The sequence below is a fragment of the Mugil cephalus genome, chromosome 2, assembly GCF_022458985.1.
Source record: "Mugil cephalus isolate CIBA_MC_2020 chromosome 2, CIBA_Mcephalus_1.1, whole genome shotgun sequence".
Classification (NCBI taxonomy): Eukaryota; Metazoa; Chordata; class Actinopteri; order Mugiliformes; family Mugilidae; genus Mugil; species Mugil cephalus.
The window spans coordinates 27857487-27881738 of NC_061771.1; the positions used below are offsets into that span (position 1 = coordinate 27857487).

At 41.2% G+C, this 24252-nt stretch overlaps 1 protein-coding gene across 3 annotated transcripts; it reads left to right on the top strand.

Moving 5' to 3' along the window:
- Positions 1–2577: 2577 nt before the first annotated feature.
- Positions 2578–9768, top strand: LOC125003726 (fibrous sheath CABYR-binding protein-like). 3 transcript variants are annotated; one of them, XM_047577853.1, is made up of 5 exons: positions 2590–2939; positions 7346–7693; positions 7892–7960; positions 8083–8187; positions 8473–9768. In XM_047577853.1, exons 2-5 carry the CDS (start codon positions 7468–7470, stop codon positions 8493–8495), a joined length of 423 nt encoding a protein of 140 aa, XP_047433809.1. In that variant the 5' UTR covers positions 2590–2939; positions 7346–7467; the 3' UTR covers positions 8496–9768. The 3 variants fall into 3 exon arrangements, with proteins under 3 accessions (XP_047433808.1, XP_047433807.1, XP_047433809.1); XM_047577852.1 differs by lacking the exons at positions 7346–7693; positions 7892–7960; positions 8083–8187; positions 8473–9768 and adding an exon at positions 3146–4142 and having other exon boundaries at positions 2578–2939; XM_047577851.1 differs by lacking the exons at positions 7346–7693; positions 7892–7960; positions 8083–8187; positions 8473–9768 and adding an exon at positions 3060–4142 and having other exon boundaries at positions 2579–2939.
- The last annotated feature ends 14484 nt before the right edge of the window (positions 9769–24252 follow it).

Sequence of the window (24252 nt, forward strand, 5' to 3'; positions counted from 1 at the left end):
AGGAACTAGAGGAATATTTACCAAAGAAAATAAACCGTACGGATCCAAACCAGTTTGGTTTATGGTCAAATGATCAGTGTTTCATATAATAACATGCCCAGAGTCCATCACACTTTATTTATTTATTTATTTATTTAATTTCATTTAATAAAATCTCACCAAAATATTAAAGACATCAGCGTATTCCAGACGTAGGCGAATGTCTTTTTAAAGCTTCCAGATTTTATCAAACATCCTTCAGCTCCGTTTAATTCTAATAATCTCATCCCCTTCTATACATGTCCTATGTGATAGGACAACATTAGCCAGACCTGGTTCCCTAAATACAGCGGGAGAACATGAAAATAAACATGAAAACAAATGAAAAATATAATAACATGTACTCAATAAATAAATAAACTTAATAATAAAATGGTGTTTAATCTCACATAATTTATATTCATAATTATTCATATTGGTAACAACAATTTTTATTTTATTTTTTAAAAACTGCACCTGTCTTACGTCTATGTGACGTCCAACAAAGTGACCTAGTCTGATGTTCAAATTTTTAACGGTATTTTGACGTCTAAATCGGGTCATGGTTAGACGTCCAAATATCGGACCTAGTTCACACGTCGTGTCGACATCCAGAACTGGTCGTGGACCGATGGACGTAAAACAGCCATGATCTGCACGTCCATCAGACGTCTAATGTTTGGTGGGATAGACACAGATTAGATGTTAAGTATAAATATTTCAATCTTTATCATCACAGTAACAGTGTTACACACATCAGAAGCTGTAAACACTCTGGTACTTATCTATATCCTGAACACAAGGAGTAAACATTTATAATCATCACTGTAAAAGTTATATATGTTGTTTTTGGTGCCTATTTGTTTCCCAAATATATTAGTGTGTGTGAATGGGTGATTAGAGGCATTAACTTAAAACACTTCGTAGAAAGGCGCTTTATGAAGTTCGGTCCATTTCCTCTTATTATTTTACGGGGCAGATCTGCCACATCCAATATGGCGGACGCGTTGATGTTTCGCAACAACGGACCAAGAGTTTAGGTTGGACCGACCCGCTCAATGCGGAGTCTACGTCTCTCCAGGGGCGGGTCCAGACAATTTTCTGGTGGGGGGCACAGTAGTGTATTTACTATGGACGAAGAGGAAGGCAGATATGGAGGGGAAGTAAGAGGAGGAAGATAACAATCAGAAAAGAAAGGAGAAGAAGATGATGGAAGAGTAAGAGAGAAAAGGCGATGAGGAGAAGGATTTGGGTGAGGTGGAGGTGGAGGAGGAGGAAGAACGAATACCTTTCAGAGAAGTTCCTCGTGAAGTTTTTATTGTAGGAAGAGTCTGTGGTTGTTGGTGTTATTTTTCTCTTATTGATCTGAGCCCCTTGAGATCAACTTGTTCTGAATGTGGCCCCTGAACTTCAAATGTAAAGCCTCAAGTAGCTTTAGCTGCTAAACACAGTCAAGTCTGACTATTAGATATAAAATAAAGTACATGTACATGTCTGTGACTCACCAGGACTCCAATGAAACCAAAAACAAGAAGGAAACCAATAAAGACACCAGGAGTGGAACTAAACTCAACTTGATTGAGCCATTTCTTACATTTGTTTGGGTTGTGTTATGCCAAAAAAAATAAAATAAATAAATAAATCCATGAGATTTCACTGTGTCTTTGAGTGATGTGCAGTTTCAGATTGCCTCCAAACAGGAAGTTTGGAGGCTACTGGAGTTTTCAAAGGTAAGCATAGTTTTCATCATATCATAGTTCACAAGCTCTTAATCAACAGAATCATGTAGCTTGATGCAACAAACAAGGTGTTATAAGGGTCAAATCATTTTTCCAAAATGTGCTCAACCAAACGGTTGAATTGTCAGTTTATGGTAAAGAGAACAAGGTAGCTAGAAGCTAGCCTGCAGCTAGCTAGCAGCTGGCTAACGTAAATAAAATTGACAACCTCTGTCCAAAGGGTGTGTCCAGGTAGAAACTTCAGACATGCAATGTTTTCCTCTGTTTGAATGCAAAGCAGCAATGCTTTGCAGCATACCATCAGAGATAGTGGCAAAAAAAACAGAAATATCGTACCACTGGCCAAAAAAAACAGAAATATCGTACCACTGGCCAAAAAAAACAGAAATATCGTACCACTGGCCAAAAAAAACAGAAATATCGTACCACTGGCCAAAAGAAAAGAAAAAAACTGTTTGTGCTGCTGCACCAATGGCTGAAAAATATTTGTTCCGTTGCATGAACAGCCAACTCTGTGTTGTTCTACCACAGAGAAGCCCGAGTTCAAGTTATTTCTTGAAAACTTTTTTTGAGTTTTTCTATACATTGTTGTCATTTTTAGCAGTTTTTACACTTTAACCATAAATGGACTTCTCAACCGTTTGGTAGAGGCCAATATCTAAATAACTATGGTGTATGTAAAAAAAAAAAAAAAAAAAAAAAAAAAAAAAAAAAAGAAGAAGAAATTAAACTCTTGAATTTAGAGGAATAAACTCAAATGGGATTTAATTTAACAACACAACATAGTTTAGATTAATAACTTTATTCCAAACTATAGTGAAATAAATAAAGACCTACCAGACACAGTGGACGTCGTCATGGTGACCATGCGGTCTGCGTCATCTCTACGTCACTACGTTAGCGCTGTGGGAGGAGTCTCATGAGCAAAACCCCACCCGACCTACACTCGACGGTCGCGTTGTCGGACAAAAACCTGCTTGAAATTCTGGTTTTTCCTCGTGAGTGTATCGCGCTGTAAAAGCAGGGCGGAAGCGGAACTTAAATCGGACAGATCGTATTTCCCACGTCTTCTCAGCCATTTCCGTCGTCTTTTCTTTTTGGATTTTTTTTTTCTGCGCACATAATGGAGCAAATTGCCAAAGCAGCGCGTTTCTCTTCGGTGACGATCATTCTCATTCCCAGGTGAGTACCTCCCCCACTTCCAGGGGTTTCTACTTCTTTTTTGAAAACATCGTACAGTGTCTGTGTAGCTTAAGTCTCCTGGTTGGCTGGTGATAGCCTGGTGTCAAACTGTTGTTATAGCCCGTCCGAGACATTCATGTCCACCTCTGATAAGTTGCTCAATAAGAATCAAGAACTTCATCAAAAGACGATGTTTCTCTCAAAAGACGCTGTTGGCGTTAAAGCCTGTTGACAGTAAAGCCAGACTATAAAACCACAGGACGTCAAGGCCTCTGAGGCCTAACTCGAGGGCGCGAGGCCGAACTACATTTCCCATCCGATCTGATGCAAGCGCTGAACTAGGAAGTAAGGAGCACTGCGTGCGCGAGCGAGCATGGCGAGCGAGCACACGAACTCCGCCTGCAACAGAATCCGCCAGCAAAACACTCCGCCAGCAAAACACTCCGCCTGCAACAGACTCCGCCAGCAACAGACTCCGCCAGCAACAGACTCCGCCAGCAACAGAATCCGCCTGCAAAAGACTCCGCCAGCAACAGAATCCGCCTGCAAAAGACTCCGCCAGCAACAGAATCCGCCTGCAACAGAATCCGCCTGCAACAGAATCCGCCAGCAAAACACTCCGCCTGCAACAGAATCCGCCAGCAAAACACTCCGCCAGCAAAACACTCCGCCTGCAACAGAATCCGCCAGCAACAGACTCCGCCTGCAAAAGACTCCGCCAGCAACAGAATCCGCCTGCAAAAGACTCCGCCAGCAACAGAATCCGCCTGCAAAAGACTCCGCCAGCAACAGAATCCGCCTGCAAAAGACTCCGCCAGCAACAGACTCCACAACGGTTATCACGACTTTTACTAGTTTTTACGACGGAGAAACAGCAGCACTCATTTCTCTGGCCGTGGAGTGGAGTTATCACGACTTCTTTAGTTTTTATTTTGTAATTTGTTATAAGATTAAATTGTTTTAACAATGACAGTAACAACATTGTTCGCTTTCGTGACTGTTGCATCGTTGATCGGTGAGTTTATGTCGTATGAAATTCCTCCTCTGTGTCATTATTCTTATTGTAAATAGTAATGTTATTGCTGTGCTTTATGTGCGAGTACGCTTTCACGCTACTTTTATTTTTTCCGCGGCTTTAAACACTCTGGTTCTTACCTATATCCTGAACACAAGGAGTAAACATTTATAATCACCACTGTAAAAGTTATATATGTTGTTTTTGGTGCCGATTTGTTTCCCAAATATATTAGTGTGTGTGAATGGGTGAATAGAGGCATTAACTTAAAACACTTCGTAGAAAGGCGCTTTATGAAGTTCGGTCCATTTCCTCTTATTATTTTACGGGGCAGATCTGCCACATCCAATATGGCGGATGCTTGAAACTCTCGTTTTCCCTCGTGAGTGTATCGCGCTGTAAAAGCAGGGCGGAAGCGGAACTTAAATCGGACAGATCGTATTTCCCACGTCTGCTCCGCCATTTCCTTGTCCGTACACGTCGTCGTCGTCTTTTCTTTTTGGATTTTTTTTTTCTGCGCACATAATGGAACAAATTGCCAAAGCAGCGCGTTTCTCTTCGGTGACGATCCTTCTCATTCCCAGGTGAGTACCTCACACTTCCAGGGGTTTCTACTTCTTTTTTGAAAACATCGTACAGTGTCTGTGTAGCTTAAGTCTCCTGGTTGGCTGGTGATGCCTGGTGTCAAACTGTTGTTATAGCCCGTCCGAGACATTCATGTCCACCTCTGATAAGTTGCTCAATAAGAATCAAGAACTTCATCAAAAGACGATGTTTCTCTCAAAAGACGCTGTTGGCGTTAAAGCCTGTTGACAGTAAAGCCAGACTATAAAACCACAGGACGTCAAGGCCTCTGAGGCCTAACTCGAGGGCGCGAGGCCGAACTACATTTCCCATCCGATCTGATGCAAGCGCTGAACTAGGAAGTAAGGAGCACTGCGTGCGCGAGCGAGCATGGCGAGCGAGCATGGCGAGCGAGCACACGAACTCCGCCTGCAACAGAATCCGCCAGCAAAACACTCCGCCAGCAACAGAATTCGCCTGCAAGAGACTCTGCCTGCAACAGACTCCGCCTGCAAAACACTCCGCCAGCAACAGACTCCGCCAGCAACAGACTCCACCAGCAACAGACTCCGCCTGCAACAGAATTCGCCTGCAACAGAATTCGCCTGCAACAGAATTCGCCTGCAAAAGACTCCGCCAGCAACAGACTCCACAACGGTTATCACGACTTTTACTAGTTTTTACGACGGAGAAACAGCAGCACTCATTTCTCTGGCCGACAATGGCAGTAACAACATTGTTCGCTTTCGTGACTGTTGCATCGTTGATCGGTGAGTTTATGTCGTATGAAATTCCTCCTCTGTCATTATTCTTATTGTAAATAGTAATGTTATTGTTGTTATTGCTGTGCTTTATGTGCGAGTACGCTTTCACGCTACTTTTATTTTTTTCCGCGGCTCCTCTCTGTCCTAACCAAACAGTGTTTTCGTGGTCTTCGTCAAAGTGTTTTTTGTCCGTCCTCGTCACGTCTGCAAGTCAAAAAGCGCAAATACAGTCGTGGGTTTGGCAGAAATGCCAGTGTCGAGTGTTAAAATCCGCTCACGGTGAGGAACTAGAGAACAGCGGTCTGCTCCGGAGGCCTTAGAAAACATCCGATCCGCACTCGCAACTACACTGCGCGTCACTCAAAGGACTGTGAGAGAGTGCTGTGTTTTTGTGTTTGTAGAAAAAACACTGTTCACCACTGCTGGAGTTCATGGTTCTGAAGTGCCGGCCATTCTGTTTGTGGTTGTTTATACCCCCCCCCCAGCTCCAACAACAACAACAGGAGTGAGGCACTGAATGAACTACAACAACACACCAGTGAGCATCAGCCCATCCAGACGTTTTTCTCATCCTGGCTTGGGATTTCAACCATGCTGACCCCAAGACTGTGATTATACCAGCATATAAACTTTCCAACACGGGGAAACAACACTCTGGACAATCATTGTGTTTACATGCAGCGCTTAATCGAGCTATGCTCAAAATTCAACTTTCTGACTACAGACCTTGTCCCAGTTTACATGCAGCGGAGAAAATCGAATAACTGTTCTCCTCCTCCACAATAGGTGGCGATACGTATCTTTTCAGCGGGATAATACGCGTTAATATGGCCTGATTTCCGGTCGTCCTATTACGTGATATAATAAACAAGAGTTGCTCATGCAGCACACCGGCATTTAAACAACAACCAGACGGATAATAGTACATTTTTTAATCTCGTACGTAATGTTCGCGCTACTTCTGGTGCAGGTAAGATCCGCGCTATCCCTCAGACGGCTCCGCTTCTCTTCTTCTTCTTCTACGATCGTCTTTCTTGGACGTGTTTGTTCCGGGGTCACACACCAGCGCAGCGGTGGTGGAGCATGCGCACACGCATTATCTGATGAAAACTCTGATTCCAATCGTATTATCTGGGAGTCTCAATCGGATAATGAGAACTCTGATTTTAATCGGAGTAACGTGTTTACATGCACTTAAGTTCTCCTGTTATAGACCGATTAAGGCAATAAATCGGCTTTTTTACGTGCATTAAAACGCACTGAGTGTTTTTACCTCTCACAGAGGAGCCTACAAGGCCCCTCCCCTACATCGGTGCCTCGGACCAGCTCATGTTATGCTCACGCCAACATACAGACCACTGGTTAAAGTCACCCAACCAGTTAGGAAGCAGGTACGAGTGTGGTCCTCAGAGGCACTTCAAGACTGTTTCGCCTCCGCAGACTGGGACATGTTTAAACAAGCTGCCACCGACAACTCCACCACTGACCTCCAGGAGAACACAGACAGTAACAGCCTTCATCAGCAAGCGCATGGACGATGTCACCACCACTAAGTCCATCAATGTCCAGGCAAATCAGAAGCCGTGGAGGACAGAGGCCGTCTACAGGCTACTGACTTGACTTTACTAGACTAGTGAACTTTCAACGTGATGAACGTGGCTACTTGACTAGTAGTTTTTTGGCTTGTAGTTGTTCTCATACTTTTTATTCTTTGTGTTGTATGGACCGAGGGCTGGAATATGTTGTGTGGTGCAATTCAGATGTGACCACAAGGACGCTGCAGGAATGTGTGTTGCATTGTAGATGCTTCTGTGAGCATTGTCAGAATTGACAATAAAATTGACTCGACTTGTTTGAATTTAATTTAAACAGACTTAGTGTTCAGGGACGGTTCTAGTGTCAGAGCTGTAGACGCACTGAACATGTGGGTAAACGTCAGAGGTGGATCATACTACTGTTGTTCTTGATTCAGCTTTGTGACAGAGGAAGGTTTTACACCATCCTCATCCTCAGGTTGACATGAGCTGATCAAACTGTAAGTTTTTTCTGGTTTGTTTCCCCAGAAAAACATCCCATCATCGACCAGACTCAGCTGATTGAAGTACCAGAAGGATGTAATTTGACTCTACAGTGTAAAACTGATCCAGAGATCAACCTAACAAACTTCACCTTGGACTGGAGGAGAATGGACATCCCACATGTCTCAGACCTCTTTGTCTACTCCCGTCGACGTGGGACAGATCATCCTGTGGGACAGATGCAGCGATACAAGAACAGAGCAGAGCTGATTAAAGAGGACCTGACCAGAGGACGGATGACTCTACTGATCCCCACAGTCCAGCAGTCTGACTCAGGACACTTCAGATGCTTCATCCCAAAGCTGAGCGTCAGCTTTGTTTTCAACATTAACGGTAAGTTTACTAAACTCACAACGTTGTGTTGTTGGTGCCACACACCACAGGACCCCCTCAGAAGACCCATGTCCTTCTCTGATGAGACACCACAAGGGACAACTACACAGTATTAGAAAGGTGGTCATAATGATGTGGTTGATGTGTGTAGGTGGATAAAATATTTGTATTAAAATATTTATATTTTATCTGTGACAGTGACAAAGAGACAGGATGTCGCCATGACGACGCCTCCAGGATACAGAGTCATGAACCCCACTGTGTCTGGTAGGTCTTTATTTATTTCACTATAGTTTGGAATAAAGTTATTAATCTAAACTATGTTGTGTTGTTAAATTAAATCCCATTTGAGTTTATTCCTCTAAATTCAAGAGTTTAATTTCTTTCAGGTCCTGTAGAGAAGAGAAACCACTGGATCATTCTTGGTGTCTGTATTTGTTTCCTCCTTGTTCTTGGTTTCATCGTTGGAGTCCTGGTGACGAACAGAGGGATTAGTGAGTTACAGACTTTTACATTTTAACTGGACATTGTGATGAACATGTACTTTATTTTATATCTAATAGTCAGACTTGACTGTGTTTAGCAGCTAAAGCTACTTGAGGCTTTACATTTGAAGTTCAGGGGCCACATTCAGAACAAGTTGATCTCAAGGGGCTCAGATCAATAAGAGAAAAATAACACCAACAACCACAGACTCTTCCTACAATAAAAGGTAGATGAACAGAGAACTGGAGAGAATCAGTTCATTCATCTGGAAACTGGTCTCCATCTTCTTACAGGGATTTGCAAGAAGAGCAGATGAAGAAATGGAAAGGAGAAGATGAAGGAGACAAAGACGAGGACGTCACCACACACTCAAAGAAATAACTGACCCCAAAACCTTGACTTTAAGTATTTTAATTACATTAAGTTGGGGGTCTGCAACCCGCGGCTCTTTAGCGCCACCCTAGTGGCTCCCTGAAGCTTTTTCAAAAATGTTTGAAAATTGAAAAAGATGGGGGAGAGAAATATATTTTTTGTTTTCATATGGTTTCTGTAGGAAAACAAACATGACACAAACATTATTAACGTTTTTCAATACTGTAAAAATGTGTAGAATAAATATTAAATTTCAACATTTCTGTCAACGAAGATTTACGTCATAGCCTGCGACACACGTTTCTATCAGTAAGGCGGGATGCCAGGCAGGTGGCTGTTGTAAATAAACCGGCGGCTGTGTGATGGGCCATGGATCCCAAAGGGACAAAGAGAAAAATAACTGAGGAGAACAGAGGATTCAACGTTTCTTGGACCGAATCATTTGCATTCATTGCTAATGCTGAAGGATTGCCTGAATGTTTGTTCTGTAGCGAGAAGTTGTCAAATAACAAAAAGAGCAATGTGGAAAGACATTTTCAGGGAAGGCATGCTACATTTGCAGCCAAGTACCCAGTTGGGAGTGAGAGAAAAAGTGCGATTGCATTACTTCTGGAGAAATTAGAGGAGCGCAAAAATAAGATTTAAGAAGTGGATTGCATCTCCAAACTCTACTACTGCTGCAAGTTTTGTTGCAACCCGGGAGATAATAAAACGTGGCAAACCGTTCACAGATGGTGACTACATCTTCTTTATTGCATTTCTTTAATTTCATCAAAGCAATGAAACATAATTCATTAATATTGTAATGAAGTTAAACTTGAGGCGGCATCGCACAACAGAGTAGTGACATGGTGCGTCATTCTCTACACGATGCACTGCAGGAAAAATAAACATTTAATCATGAAGGCTCATTATGTATTTGTAGTTAACTTAGTCATTTCGATAGTAGGCTAATATAGCTACTATAGATACATACAGCATGTGTTGCCTTCAATATAAGGCTTCTATAAGGCTTTTATTTTTTTGCGGCTCCAGACATATTTGTTTTTTGTTTTTTTGGTCCAATATGGCTCTTTCAACATTTTGGGTGGCCGACCCCTGCATTATGTTTTTCCATGTTATTTTATTAGGCAAGTTCAATGTGATGGTCCTATTAAAAACAATGTGTTTCTACCATGCTCAGTGGGAATGAGTTAAATAAAGTTAATGCAAACGTATACATAAACTTTGTGTTTATTCAGTGAAAGGTAAGGTGAACTTTCACATAAACCTTATGTGTTTACCTTTCATGTGCATTTCAAATATGTTATCCTATCACCTGTTAAAATCACAAAGCTACAAACAGTATATCTCTGTAACTTTTACATGTGTCTGCACCACATGGATGCCGCTGTACACCTCTGGTGCTGGTACTTGAACATTGTTTACAGACGCATCACAGCCATCACAGGCCTATTCAGACACTGGGTGTATCAGCACAGATTTAACTGATCTTTATAATTCGGCACTTTATAACTGTTAGGAACATTAATTATCCTTGACGTTCAACATGAACAAGTATTTAACAATCTCTGCCCACATCAATATTGTGAATCTGATGAAATCGTTTGGATTACCGTTGAAAATGTGCAAAAGCATCTTCACATGCGTTATACACATACAAGAATTGTTTTGATCACATGTAATAACCTGTGAAGACTTAAAATATAGTCATTACAGAGAAATTACCATTTGGCCAACAGCACATTATGAACAATCCAAAAATTCAAACAAAGTCAAGATAGCAGTAGAAGATCACAATAGCAATGTCCAACAAGCTTGTGATCTCACTGAAGCATCTCAATTTTAAGTGCTTTACAGAACTTTCTATTCTTTAACACATTTTACAAACTTTTTAAACATTTTAAACATGTATTTTTTAAAGAACTTTCTATTCATGTGTTTTCAAAAAAACTTTGTATTGTTTTACACATATTTAAACATTTCAAACATGTGTTTTAAAATAACTTTCTATGCTTTTAAAGTATTTTTACGTCCTTTTAAAACATTTTAAACATGTAAGCTCGGTTAGTCACGTCCCGACTAATGGAAACAGCGACACCCGGCCTCGTCTCGGACACGAGGACACCCACAGTATCAATAACTCAGTGTGCGTGGCAGTAGCCCAACCATTAGCTTCATTCTGCTTAACCGGAGTGGAAGCAGTGCTGCTAGCTAGCTCATGCTAAAAGCCATATCCAGGCGTGTGCTATCCAACTTCACCAGACTTTCAAAAATATAAAGATCAAAGCATTCACATAATCTTTGAGAAACTCGATAAATAACTGAATTTATCGATCTAATTCTAAAATATCGTATCAGTACCATTAACTCAATATATTTCAAGCCATTAAACTTACCGTATTAGACACAGTCACACCTGTCTGTCGGTTGGGTTCAGTGCGTGGCCGCATGTCAGTGCCCAGCGTGTGAGGGCAGAGTGGGCGACCCCGTAGATTTCTGCAGTTACCATGGTGACAACGTACTGGGACACGCCCACTGTCATCTTATGTGATCCAGTCAGATAAAGTTTATTCGACTTTTTTTACATTACGTTTGTAGAGAGCATATTTAAATAATGTTTACTTATTTTTATTAAATAAACCTTCTGTTTTATACACTTCAGTTAGAGTTTACTTAAAATATTTCTTCATGTTTATTAGGGCCAATAATCATTATTTTGAGTGTACGGGAAAAGACACCTGGAGGAACACCTGCGAAGAATCAGGGAATGCGTGTGGTATTGGAGGGCTGCAACATCACATGTGACAACTTCTTTACATCCTACCGTCTTGGAGATGAACTTCAGGAGAGAAAGCTGATTTTGGTCATTTCTATCGAGTTCACAACACACCTGCATCCTCTGTTACTGCCGGGGCTGTTTTTTTTTACACATTTTACGTGTGCTATTCCATTGTGTGAGTGTGTCCTGGATCCTGGCGAAAAAAAAGGCCATTCACAGACTCCGAAACAGTGAAAGAATGACGAGAAAATTAAAACAAGTGTGACATCTGCAATCATATGTGTCAATCACATCAAATATACGCAGGATTGAAATTCTTGCTACAGATGTGTTTGAAACACTGCTGGAAGAACTAAAGAAAGCTGATGTCATGTCTCTGCCAGGACTCAAGTCTGATGTGGTGCGCCATTGCCGCTCGTGTCACGTATGTCAGGTAACTGGCAAGCCTAACCAAATGGTTCCTCCTGCGCCACTCTGTCCCATACCCGTGATGGGTGAACCGTTCGAAAAAGTCATTGTTGACTGTGTGGGCCCGTTACCAAAGACCAAATCTGGCAACCAATTTCTTGTAACTATTATGTGTGTTTCCACTCGGTTCCCAGAGGCTGTTCCGTTACAGAAGATCACAGCTCCAGTCACGGCACTTATGAAATTCTTTACAATGTTTGGCCTTCCTTAGGTGGTTCAGACTGATCAAGGTACCAATTTTACTTCCCAAGTGTTTTCCCAGGTACTGAAAACCTTGGGCATTAAGCATGTGACTTCAGGCCCTTATCATCCTGAAAGCCCGGGGGCTCTCAAAAAGTTCCATCAGACCTTGAAGTCCATGCTCAGGAAACAGTTTCGAGTCTGGAAAGGACTGGGATGATGCTGTGCCATTTGTGTTGTTTGCTGCTCATGAAGCTGAACAGGAGTCACTCGGATTTAGTCCTGCTGAACTGGTGTTTGGACATGAGGTTCGTGGCCCCTTAAAGTTTCTCAAAGACCAGCTTCTATGGCCAGAAGGGAGGAAAGTCCATAGCATCCCTGAGTATGTGTTGAAACTCAGAGCTCATCTGCAGCGTGCCTGTGATTTGGCCAAAGCCTCTCTATCCTCTTCTCAGGTCAAAATGAAGAAGTACTATGACCAGAAAGCTATTGCCCGCTCGTTTCAACCTGGTGACAAAGTTTTGATTCTTTCTCCTATCTCTGGTTCTGCTTTGTCTGCAAAATTTTCAGGTCCCTATGTTGTGGAGAAGAAAGTAAGTGACACTAACTTTGTCATTCAAACTCCTGACCGCAGGCGCAGAAACAGATTGTGTCATGTGAACATGATGAAGCCTTAGAGGATGGGCTGGTTATGTGTAGTGCCTCACCACAGGGGGTAAGACTGAAAAATTCTGAGCTACTTTCTGATTTGTCTGGATTTTTGTCTCGCCTTCCTGATGATCATCGTGGTGATGTTGAGAATTTAATATCTGGCTTCCCATGCTTGTTTGATGACATCCCCTCTCAAACTATTGTTATTATACATGACATCGTCTTAACTAACCCAAAACCCATCAATCAACATGCCTATCGGGTTAATCCTGCGAAGAGGGAATGCATGAGGAAGGAAGCAGACTACCTTGTGGAACATGGATTCGCTGTGCCCAGCTCCAGTCCATGGAGATCACCATGTGTCCTGGATGAGAAGTCTGACAGCAGTCAAAGGTTCAGAGTATGTCAGCAAACTTGACATGCTTAAAGGTTACTGGCAGGTTCCATTAACACCACGTGCCTCTGAAATCTCCGCTTTTGTCAACCCAGATCATGCAAAGATCACAGCAATTGCTGCATTTCTTGTGCCAACCACCAGACGGGAGTTGCGACGGTTTCTGGGTATGGCTGGATACTACCGCAGGTTCTGTAAAAACCTTTCTACTGTGGCAGCCCCATTGACCACTCTAACCAGTCCATCAAAGCCATTTGCTTGGTCTAGTGAGTGCCAACAGTCTTTCGAGGATCTAAAGTGCCTCCTCAGTTGTAACCCTGTCTTGTCTGCTCCAAACGTTTTCTTGCCCTTTAAGCTGGAAGTTGATGCAAGGAGGATCTTCAGTGATCAGTGGTTGTGTGTGTTAATTACTGTTAGCACTTTTGATGACACTGATATATAGCTATATAAAACAAAATCTTATGGCTAGGGTACTATAATAGGTCTGTGCAGTAATAGCTTTTTTTTTTTTGTTGTTTTTATATGCACTTTGAGATGGGCCTGGGTCAGACATGACCATATTGTTTTTGTCTTTTGGTTTGTTTTGTTATTTTCAAACATCTCTTGTTTTTGCACTTTTTGATTAACATTAAAACATTAAAAGGGAACAATTAATACAAATCTTTTTTTGCCCTATTACATTCATTTGTGTTGGTTTAAAATTCACCATTAACTGCTGCTTATGAGCCACTGAAAAAGTTCGGCCCAGCTGAACTTTGAGGTTTTAAAATGTGGCCCAACTGAATTTTTTAATTGAATAGCCCTGCTTTAAGGTTTTAAATGTCAAAAATCAAAATATTGTTTTTTCTTTTTTCTTAAATCTCAACGGATCTCAAACTTCAGTTCTTTGTTCATGTTTTCTTTTAGTTGTACAACATTCATCAAATGCACTAATCATTTAAGTGCTCAAATATCTAGCTGTTTCTGTGAACAGTATCTCACAGTAAATTCTACAGTGTTAAATATGCAGTGTCAAAGTACACCGACTCTTTCAGAGTTATTACAACAACAGCTGGAGTAAGATGCCGGCCAGTGTTGGTGAAAATATACGTCGTTAAAATACGCGGTGTCAAACGTACTCTGGAAAGCTCCGCCCACCTCCTCCTCGTCTAACGGACATTTCAGGCCGCCATTTTCTTCGTCCCGAAGGACTGCGGTAAGTGTCTCCTTATTGACTATTAAACGCATTATTTGTCCTTTCAACAGAAGCAGCGTTTTAGAATGACTTTATATCATTGTTAACTGTGAATTTCATCTCGTTTTATGTCTTCAAATGGCGAATTTCAGAAGGCTATGTGTAGTGACTGAGTGAACGTCAAGTCCATGTGCGAGCAGCATTACGGCAGCTAACGTTAGCTAATTAACATTAACTAGCACAACACTCAAACTATCAAAAGTTATGTTAACTTTGGATTTTACAGTGTGGATGTGTGATTGTGTAGTTCTTTGTGACGTTCAAATATTATAGTGGAATAGCGAGGATTGCTTGTGTAGGGAATTGGATTTTAGTCATTTTCTTTCGTTTATGTGCTTCTAGATCTGCTTCTCTGTGTGTAAATATGCTACGTAGTTAATTCGTTTCTCTTTTGTATGTTTTTACTACCGGCAGTTTGCGCGGGGAGTTTTATTTTGAAAATCGACCGGCTGCTCTCTGCCTTTTCTGTGTCTGGCTTCCGCCCGCTTGAGCTGGTCTGTGTTGAAGCGGGCTGCTTGTGGTGTCCATCAGTAATAGATCAGCGGAGGCCCGCTTTTGTGATGCTTCCCGGCCTGCGGCTGCCGAATATTAATATAAAATTATGGAACATTTTAAGTTCTTGGATTTTGGAATTGATCAATATCTGACAAACGTCTGTATTTGTTTTGTGTTCCCCTTTCTAACCACACTCTTAACTCTGGATGCATTGCTTAAAGTATAGTTGCTACAAAAACATAAAAAATACTTTTAATTCACTTTAAGTGTATGTTTGAGCCCTACTGTAAAAGGTAACCCAGATTCAGTGATTCAAGTGAGGAGTGAAATGTTATGATTAGATAAGCAATGATTTTCCTGTTTACACAAGCTTTTGTGCCCGTTTCCTAGCATTTGCCAAGTTTGGTGTCCCAGCTGTAACGGAAGGTGTGAAAGTTGTCGACAGTTCAGGGACTGAGTTGGATGAAGACGTTTTTGAGGATGTAGTAACAGATCCCTCAACTGGGGTGTTAACCATCAAATATGATATGAGTGCTGCTTCCATCGCAGAGCCACTCAATTTTGTTGACAGCCTGCATAACCGAAGTGTGTTGAGATTGAACACCCAATTGTTGTAACAGGTTGGGACAGTGACCTCTCGTCGGTTTTATTGCTGCTACACCTGATTCCAACCTCTGCTCGGGGTCGGAAGAGACCAGGAAAGGTTTCGGCATCGCAAGCAGAGAAGCATCTTGTGGTCTTCAAGAAGGTTTGTATTTTTGGAGGTTATTGAGGAACAGATCTTATATAATTGCCTAATAGTTGTAGAATATAGTCATGCACAATAAGGCATTAATAAAGTGCTTTATAATAAGTACTGACAGCCAATATGATGCTAGAGTGTTTTCTAAAAAGCAACTAGTTGGTGGCGAATGTGTCTAACTTAAAGTGTTTTTGTTTTGGTTTTCTGTATTACAACTGTCCAATTGTAATCATATCTTCATGTGTTTGTCTTCGCAGACTGGAACAAACATTCAAGAGCATCTCGATGGCATCACCACCAGAGCTCAACCCTATCTCCTGGCTGTTGGAGTTAAGAAGAATGCAATCCACCAGTTCTTCATCATTCTTGACAAGAATGCCATACCTTGCAGGTCAACCTCTTCTCTTGGTGCCTTTGATGAACTGTTTAGGGCTCATTTTGTGTTTGGCACATCCTACAACAGCATGCTCCACAACATGTACACTTTCATCCAAACCACAGTGTACAACATTGATGTCGGCAAGGTCAAGGAAAGCCCTCGTGTCTCTGAAGTTAGGGCGAGGTTGCTTCATTAGTGCTCCTCTATCATGCAGTGTTTTGTTTGTCAGGCTGAGTTATCAAGTTCAAATATGCTTGTTAGGCATTTACGATTAGTTCATGGTTACTTACCTGGAAAAAATCTTAGGCTTAAATGTGCCCAGACTGGATGTGGATGTGTGTTTGGTACGTTTTCTGGTTTTAGGAAACATTTAAACACCAAACACACTGAGTATATTGACCAGGACGTTGACACTGATGTTAATTTGAGCAGCACAGGAGAGGTGGTGACAGCTAATGTAGATGAGACAGCCACAACATCGCAGACAGCTAACAAAGATGAGGTAGCCACAACATCTGAACTGTTGAGAAACTCCAGTAGGAGCACTCTAGATATGTGTGCCTCTGCTGTTGCACAACTCAAGGCAGCCGGATTAAGTCAATCTGCTGTAAATAGTTTTGTTTCCTCCATGGAAGAAGTGTGTTCTGAGATTCAAAGTCAAGCTAAAGATGCAGCTTTACAGTGCATATCTCCACAGGACACAGAAAATAGGAATAAAATAAAACAATCTTTCCAAAAGTTGGAAAACCCATTCACGTCCTTAAATTCAGAAACTAAACGAAATAAACACTTCAAAGAAAAATGGGGAATTGTAGAACCTGTTGAAAAGGTGATTGGCACAAGATTTGACAACAGAAGAAACAAAACAACTGGGACATACGATCAGGTCATTGTAACCGATAAATTTGCATATTAAAAACACAGAACTTTCAGACATGTTCAAGCCCAGGCACGTGCCCAAGGAAGGTGTGTATGCAGACTTGAGAGATGGCACCTATTTTTTTAAAAAAAGTCCCTTATTTTCTTTAGAAAAAGATGCCTTATAGACACAACTGTTTTATGACGAGTTCGAAACAGCAAATCCTTTGGGGTCTAAAAAGGGTATACACAAATTAGGTGCTATATACTTTACATTAAGGAATTTCCCTTCAATCTTTAATTCATCATTGATTAATATACATTTGTGTGCTCTTTTCCATGCAAAAGACATCAAGCGTTATGGTATTAATTTGACATTTGAGCCACTTGCCAGTGATCTTAAAGTACTTGAGACAGAGGGACTTCAAGTTCACATGTTTAAAAGAAAAAATTCATGGTACCATAGTTCGGGTCACTGGTGATTATCTTGGTTTGCATAGTCTGTTTGGCTTTGTGGAGTCATTTGGGGCTCGATATTGTCGTCGTTTCTGTCTCCTTGAGAAACATTGTTTTCAAACTGTATTCTGTGAAGATGATCAAGAAGTTGTACTAAGAACTGTCGAGATGCACAAACAACACTGTCAAACTGTACAAACAGATCCTACGCTACCTCATGTATATGGTGTCAAACGCATTTGTCCACTGAATTCACTTCAGTATTTAAACACAGCAAACAATTTTTCTGTCGATATGATGCACGATATTTTAGAGGGTGCTGCCCAGTTTGAAGTCAAACTTGTCCTTCATTACATTCAGAACAACTTCCTAAATGTTGAACAAATCACTGGTAGAATTCACGCTTTCGATTATGGTTACAATCAGCAGTGAAACCATCCGCCTAGAGTCAAGTTGCTTGATGGAAGTAATGATTTAGGGCTGAATGCCACACAATCTTGGTGCTTATTATGTAATATGCCTTTGCTATTTGGTGAATTAATACAGTCAGATGACAAGCACTGGCATCTTCTACTTTTGCTTCTGCAAATTGCTAATATTGTATTTTCACCCATCCTTTCAGAAGGAATGACCATTTACCTCAAACATTTAATCATTGACCATCATTGGCTCTTCAGGCAGTTATTTCCGGCAATCAATCTGTTACCAAAACATCACTTCATGATACATTACCCTCGTACTATAAGAAACATCAGCCCAGTTCTGCACATGTGGTGCATGCGTTATGAAGCTAAACATATTTTTTTTAAGAAACCGTTAAAATTTTTTAAAAATGTTACAAAGACATTGGCTAAAAAGCACCAAAGTTGTATGGCATTTTAACAGGAGTCCTTTAGCAAGGAAAGATTAATTTTAGGTCCAGGCAAGATGGTGACACTTCATGAGTTCAAACAAGGTTCAGAGATTACTTCCAAATTTGGAACTGTATTGTCTTCCAGTGTGTTTTTTGTGAAGTGGATAAAATATCATGGTACAGAGTACCGCCGTGACTTCATTATCTGTACTGAGGTAGCATTTGAGTTGCCTGTTTTTTGTAAAATCAAAATTATTGCTGTGAAAGATGACACTGTATTGCTCCGTGGAAAACTGATGGAAACAGTATGTTTTGATCACCATTACCATGCCTTTAAGGTCAGGCTGCATCCAGACAGGGTTCTAAAGGTGTTGAACATAAATGAGCTGCGTTACTTCAGACCATTTGATGTACAATTGAAGTATGAAACGACAGATTCCTCTTTGTATGTTGTTCCATATTGTCATTTTATGCAGACTTAAGGTCAATGTTTTGAATGTAGGTTTGTATTCTACATGAGCTGCTTTGATTAGTTGATATTTTACTATGCCTGACACAGTTGATAGCTGCTAATAAAGTTCTTAAATGCATTATTTTGTGGAAACTTGTGATTTTTACATGCATTTTGACACTACAAAAGAGTAAATTAGGTGTAAAATGAACACTGCTAAGATTTATTTTCAGAAATACTGTCAAATTTCATTCACACTATACAGTGTTAGAATTTTACTCTATATGAGCTTGTTTTTCACTGCAAGAGAGTAAATTATCAACACAGCAGTGTGTAATATCAACACTTAGCAGAGTTGTTGTACCGTCCAGTGTTTCTTTTTTTAATAACTTTTAATAACTCCACACAGTGTTAATCTGTACTGGAATGGAACTCAATCAGAATTGATTTGACACCATAGACGAGTCAATGATCAACTCTTCCAAGAATAATATTTACACTCTTAAGTGTTATTTAACCTTTGGTGTAAATTTTCAATAACACTATTCAGTGTAAGCGAGTGTTAAATTTTTACTCTATTTAGAGTTAATTTAACTCTGAAATTCTAAGCACTACGGTAAGAGTTAATTTAACACTAATTCTGAGTGGGACCAAATACACTCGGAAATGGTGTTAAATTTGATTCTTTAAGTGTTACTTCAACACTGCATAATTTACTGTGGCCAATATAAATCATAGCTATAGCAAAATCATGCGTAAATGAGATATAAACAGAAATAGAAAAGTCGAAGTTGTCTCAGAGGTATCAAAAGAAGTATGCTTAATTACTCCAACACTTATAGGCCTATTCATGCCAGAGAAAATGCACCAAAAATTACCCTCTAAGTAACTTTAAAGTCACAGTTGAAATTAAATAAATTATTTTAGTAGTTTGCACATTACAAAATAAAATATGCTACCCTCATCATATGATTTACCAAATATTTTCCCTTTAAATTAAATGAACCTTTAATATATCCACTGCTCTCTTTCAGCACACTGAGGAGCTACAGAGAAATAGCATTTTAGCAGCTAACGTTTCTCACCGTTGCTCTGTGTTTGTCAAAGCCCAGTAGTCCCGATGTCAGAACCGCAGCGGTTCTCCCAATGGAAGGAAGGTAATTAGCCTGTTAGCCACAGAGCTAGCATTAGCATGGATGACGACGGTAAGTGCTTTTATTTCCAGATAATCAACTGCTCTTACCGACACGACTCGTCTCCTTTGGGTAATCGCTTGCTCCGGACTTCCAGCAGGTTAGTGTACTGTCTTTTTTGTTGTTGTTCTGTTTTTTAGGGCTATTCTTATTTCTCTCTTTTTTCTTTCTCTGTCCGCTAAGCTGGTAGTTGCCCTCACTCTGTGGCTAGAGACTAAAGAAAGACCGGGAAAACGACGCACGACACCGCACGAGCTGGACGTGGCCTGCGCTACGCCTGATTGGCTGTGAAGAAATGCTCTCCCACGTGGGGCCATGAGCGGTGCATTCAATTGCAATTAGAATTTTTAAACTTTGGATAGGGGCAAATAAACTAATAAAATAATCACCCTCTCTTCTCTCTCTCTCTCATCTTATGATGTTTTACATCTGGGTTACACCCAGAAAACACAGAACATGTTCAGTGGATAGTATACGTGACATGTACACGCAAAATGTTTCTCAGCCTTCTGCTGTCAGTGCACGTGAAGATGCTCCCCAGAGCTCAAATGATGCTACAACAAATGAAAGCCTTTGAATTGCCTCAGGATTTCAGGGAGACTTTTTTTTTAAGGAATGTCTGTTTATTCTAGCTAAAATTGCAAGGGCAGCTCCTTCTTCCAGCTTCGACAATACAGACAATTGTTGAAGAGATGCAAAATGTGCATGATTTGGGACAGGATTACACTTTAAATAAACTAAATTCACTTTTGAAAAATGACATGTGTCTAACTGATGATGCTATTGCTAAAATCTGTGACTGCGTGAAGCTATCCAGAAATGGAATTTCTTACGGTGACAAAGTGCAAAATCCAGAAGATGATGTGTAGCAGTAACTCTGCAGCTTAAGGATATTGTTGACATGATTTGTGCACAACATATTTCGTTGTCCCAAGTAACCTATCTTAACCTTTCTAAACCATGAATATTTGTAATCAAGGGAGTGTTTATTTCCTGAGACAACACTAAAATGCAAACACCATTTCATGCGTCATTATCCGGCACTAATCTTGAAATTTGGCCCCTTGATCAGAGTATAGACCATTTGTTCAAAAGTAAACGCAGCTACTTCAAGAGATGTGCAAAAGCATTTAGAGAACTTTAAACAGATATGCCTAACTTTATCCGAGAGACATCAGATGTTTCAAGCATACCTTTCAGCCGGGCCAGGCTGCAGTCAGCTTCTGCAAGTCAAACACAGTTGTACTTGTTATCCCAGCCTTTACAGGGATGCAATTACATGCAGTGAGAGAGTTTGGCTTTTCAGAACACAATACTAGTGTTTCCACACACATACAATACAAAGGTACATCATATAAAAAGGGAAATTTCCTTGTTTGGAGTTTGGAGAACTTCTCATTATTTTAATTCAAAATGATGCAGCTGTGTATTTTGTGGTAGATATACATGAGGCGGACTATATTCCTGAATACCATCTGTACTCAGTATCAAAACAGAGTACAAGGTTGCAATGTCTTAACATCAATGACTTGGTAGATTTTTATCCATTACATCATACATTGTTGATGGGCACCAAGTGATTCCGCTGAAATACAGTATGTTATCAAAATAAACATAAACTAGACCATGTACTTCTTAGCAAAAGATTAAATGCTATTTGAGAAATACAAAAGTGACATTTTTTCCTATTTAGAAGTATAGAAAGTAGACATCCTTACTCAATCATACTCAAAGTAGAAGTTCCTGTAATTTGTATATGTACATTGGTGACTAATTGTAAATTTCTTGCATCTTGATATCATTTTTTCTTTTAGAAAGGCCTGACATGGAGCAAACATTTCTACGCAGCGCCATAACTGAGGTCCTGCCTGACCTGTCACAGATGAGTATAGATATTCTAAGAGCACTTCGGTCCCTTGGGGTTGAGACATCTGATGACTTTCAGTTTATTGAGGAAGCTGATCTGGTGTCAGCATTGAGGCCCATTCAAGCCTGAAAACTACTTGCTGCTTGGAAGCTAAGATGTAAGTTAGGTTTTGCAGTACAGGATGCAACCAGTGCCCAAAGTACCCTGAATAAAAGATTGATCAGGAATGTGGAAGCATTCGCATTTGGGCCCTGAACACTTTGTATGTGTGTGTGTGTTTGTTTGCAGGTATCCTTGGAGTCGATTTCACCCAGAAGTTCATCCTCTACATCTTCAAACAACTACCAAAGCCCTGACTGGGTGGATGCTTTTATGATGCAATGGGAAAAGTTCCCAGAGGAACTGATGGTATGCTAGTCCACTTTCAGGAACTAACCGGAATTGGGCTGAAAGAAGCTTTCACATGGATCTGAAGGGGAAACGGATCTTCAGCTACTTGAAGTCGGTTTGTGTAAACAAATTGTGTAAGCAGAAAGTTACTAGAAGCTATAACAAAGTATCAAGTGATGAGGATGAGTGGTTGCTCTGAAGACCTCAAAGATGTGGCGTTGTTGACACTTTAGGTTAGTCAGAGTGGATTTTGAAAGGCCCAATATGTCACACACACACTGTGGTAAAGTTCTGTATATATGGTGGGCAATTAAAATGAAAATTTTGAAATCTTGAAAAGTTTAAAACAGAATGTTCAAATTGTTTTGTGTTATCTTTTAATTAAGTTTGAATTGTGTGTTTTTTTGTTTGTTTGTTTTTTTCCGTTTTTTAGGACGATCCTGCTATTCTGCAAAGCGCTTCATGCTGAGTGGGGATCAAAACATTGTACAGGACACATCCCCTCATTCATGTCTGTCCTGTGCCTGATGTTTGGGAGCTACTATTGCCTAAACATACACTATCCATCATGCCTGGCATCAACCCAGGAGTTTCTGCAGCAGTGAGTTTTTTTGGGGGGCTTTGATTAATACCAGTGAAATTTACAAGTTGTTCTGTGCAAGCGGTGCAGCCTTGTATGGGAAAGGCATATTGGAGCTCCCAGTAACTAGTCTAACAGAGGAGTTTAAGTGTGCTAAGGCTAGACTGGAGATGACTCTTACTCAGTCAAAAGATCCAGTAGTCAGGCGGACAGCCCCCGCGGTCAAAACAGGGAGGAAGTGGAACCCAAGAGATGCAGTTCAGGAAGCACAGGCTGCCCTCAGGCTCAGGGATATCATGGGGCATGTGCAGCAAGGGCGTGGTGGCCTGGGACTGTGTGCAGGGAAACCTCTGTGGAGCAAAGCGTCTGCGGCGGAAAAGAGGAAGATGGTAGTGGAGGAAACTGTAGGCAAGAGGAAGTAATGAGGTGCCCCGAAGGCAGTGTCGCAGGCTAAGCAAGGACAGTCGGTGAACTGGGAGAGTGTAGAGAAAAGGAAGGTGTCGTGGAGAGAGCTGTGGAGCATGGAGGTTAGTAGGATTAGATTTATGATAGGGGCAATTTATGTGCTGCTATCTCCCCAGAACCTAAACCAGTGGCTAGGGGAGGATGCTGCCTGCCCACTTTGTTCTTGTGCATGTACGCTCAGCCACATTTTGTCAGGTTGTAGGGTTAGTCCCTCCCAAGGTAGATACACCTGGCGCCACAACCACGTTCTGAAATGCTTAGCAGCTGCAATTGAGGAAAAACGGATTAAAGCAAATTCCTCAGCTGCTAGAAAGGAGAATAAGCATATTATGTTTGTTTAGGAGGGAGATAAGGCCAGATCAGGGAGGCGCAGGCATAATGTAGGGCAGCTAAGTGTGGGCGGAGCCTGGGAGTTGAGGACCGAACTAGATGGTGCCTTGAGTGTCCCACAACAGATAGCTGTGACCCTTAAAAGACCGGACGTGCTTTTGTGATCTGAGAAAGAAAGGATAGTGTATTTTGTGGAGTTAACTGTCCCGTGGGAAGACAGAGTTGAAGAGGTGAACGAGCGCAAGAGAGACTTGCCCAGTGGAGGTCGGCTGCCGTGGATTTGTTGTGAAATCTGCCATTGCTCTCCTGTGTGAGTTGGGCATTCGCGGAAAACAACAGAGGGTTGCCGTAAAAACATATGTCCCTGGCAGCGGAGCGAGCGAGTCAGTGGCTGTGGCTACGGAGGAAGCACGCTAGCTGGGGAGCATGCTAAAGGTAAGGCTAGCTATGTGCTAACATTAGGTAGCAGTTGTAGTTAGTCCAAAAAAGCGTTGAATAAGGTCAGCTGGACTTGTAGAATTTCTTGAAGACGTTTCGCCACTCATCCAAGTAGCTTCTTCAGTTCTGATAAACTAGTGGGAAATTGAGGTTTAAATAGGAAAAACTCTGTGGGTAACACCCACCAGGAACTTGCTTGACGAGAAACTGGGGTCACTAATTACCATAATGGCTGATACTTACCTGTCCTTGAATGGGGGGAACTGTGTGCCTAGGCTAACTTATCCTATGCATAGAGCTCTAACGAGGCCATTGTCCATGGGAACCTGGAGGCTCAATGTGTGAATGGTTGTAGTTAGATTAATCGCATCTGTCAGTTGAAAGGCACATGATGGCGTGGTGAAGCCTTCTTGAGGTGTCGTGGGTCTAACTTAACGAAACATCAGTGAAGGGAGGTGCCCACTTGAAAACCCCAATGATGTGCGGCACACTGCC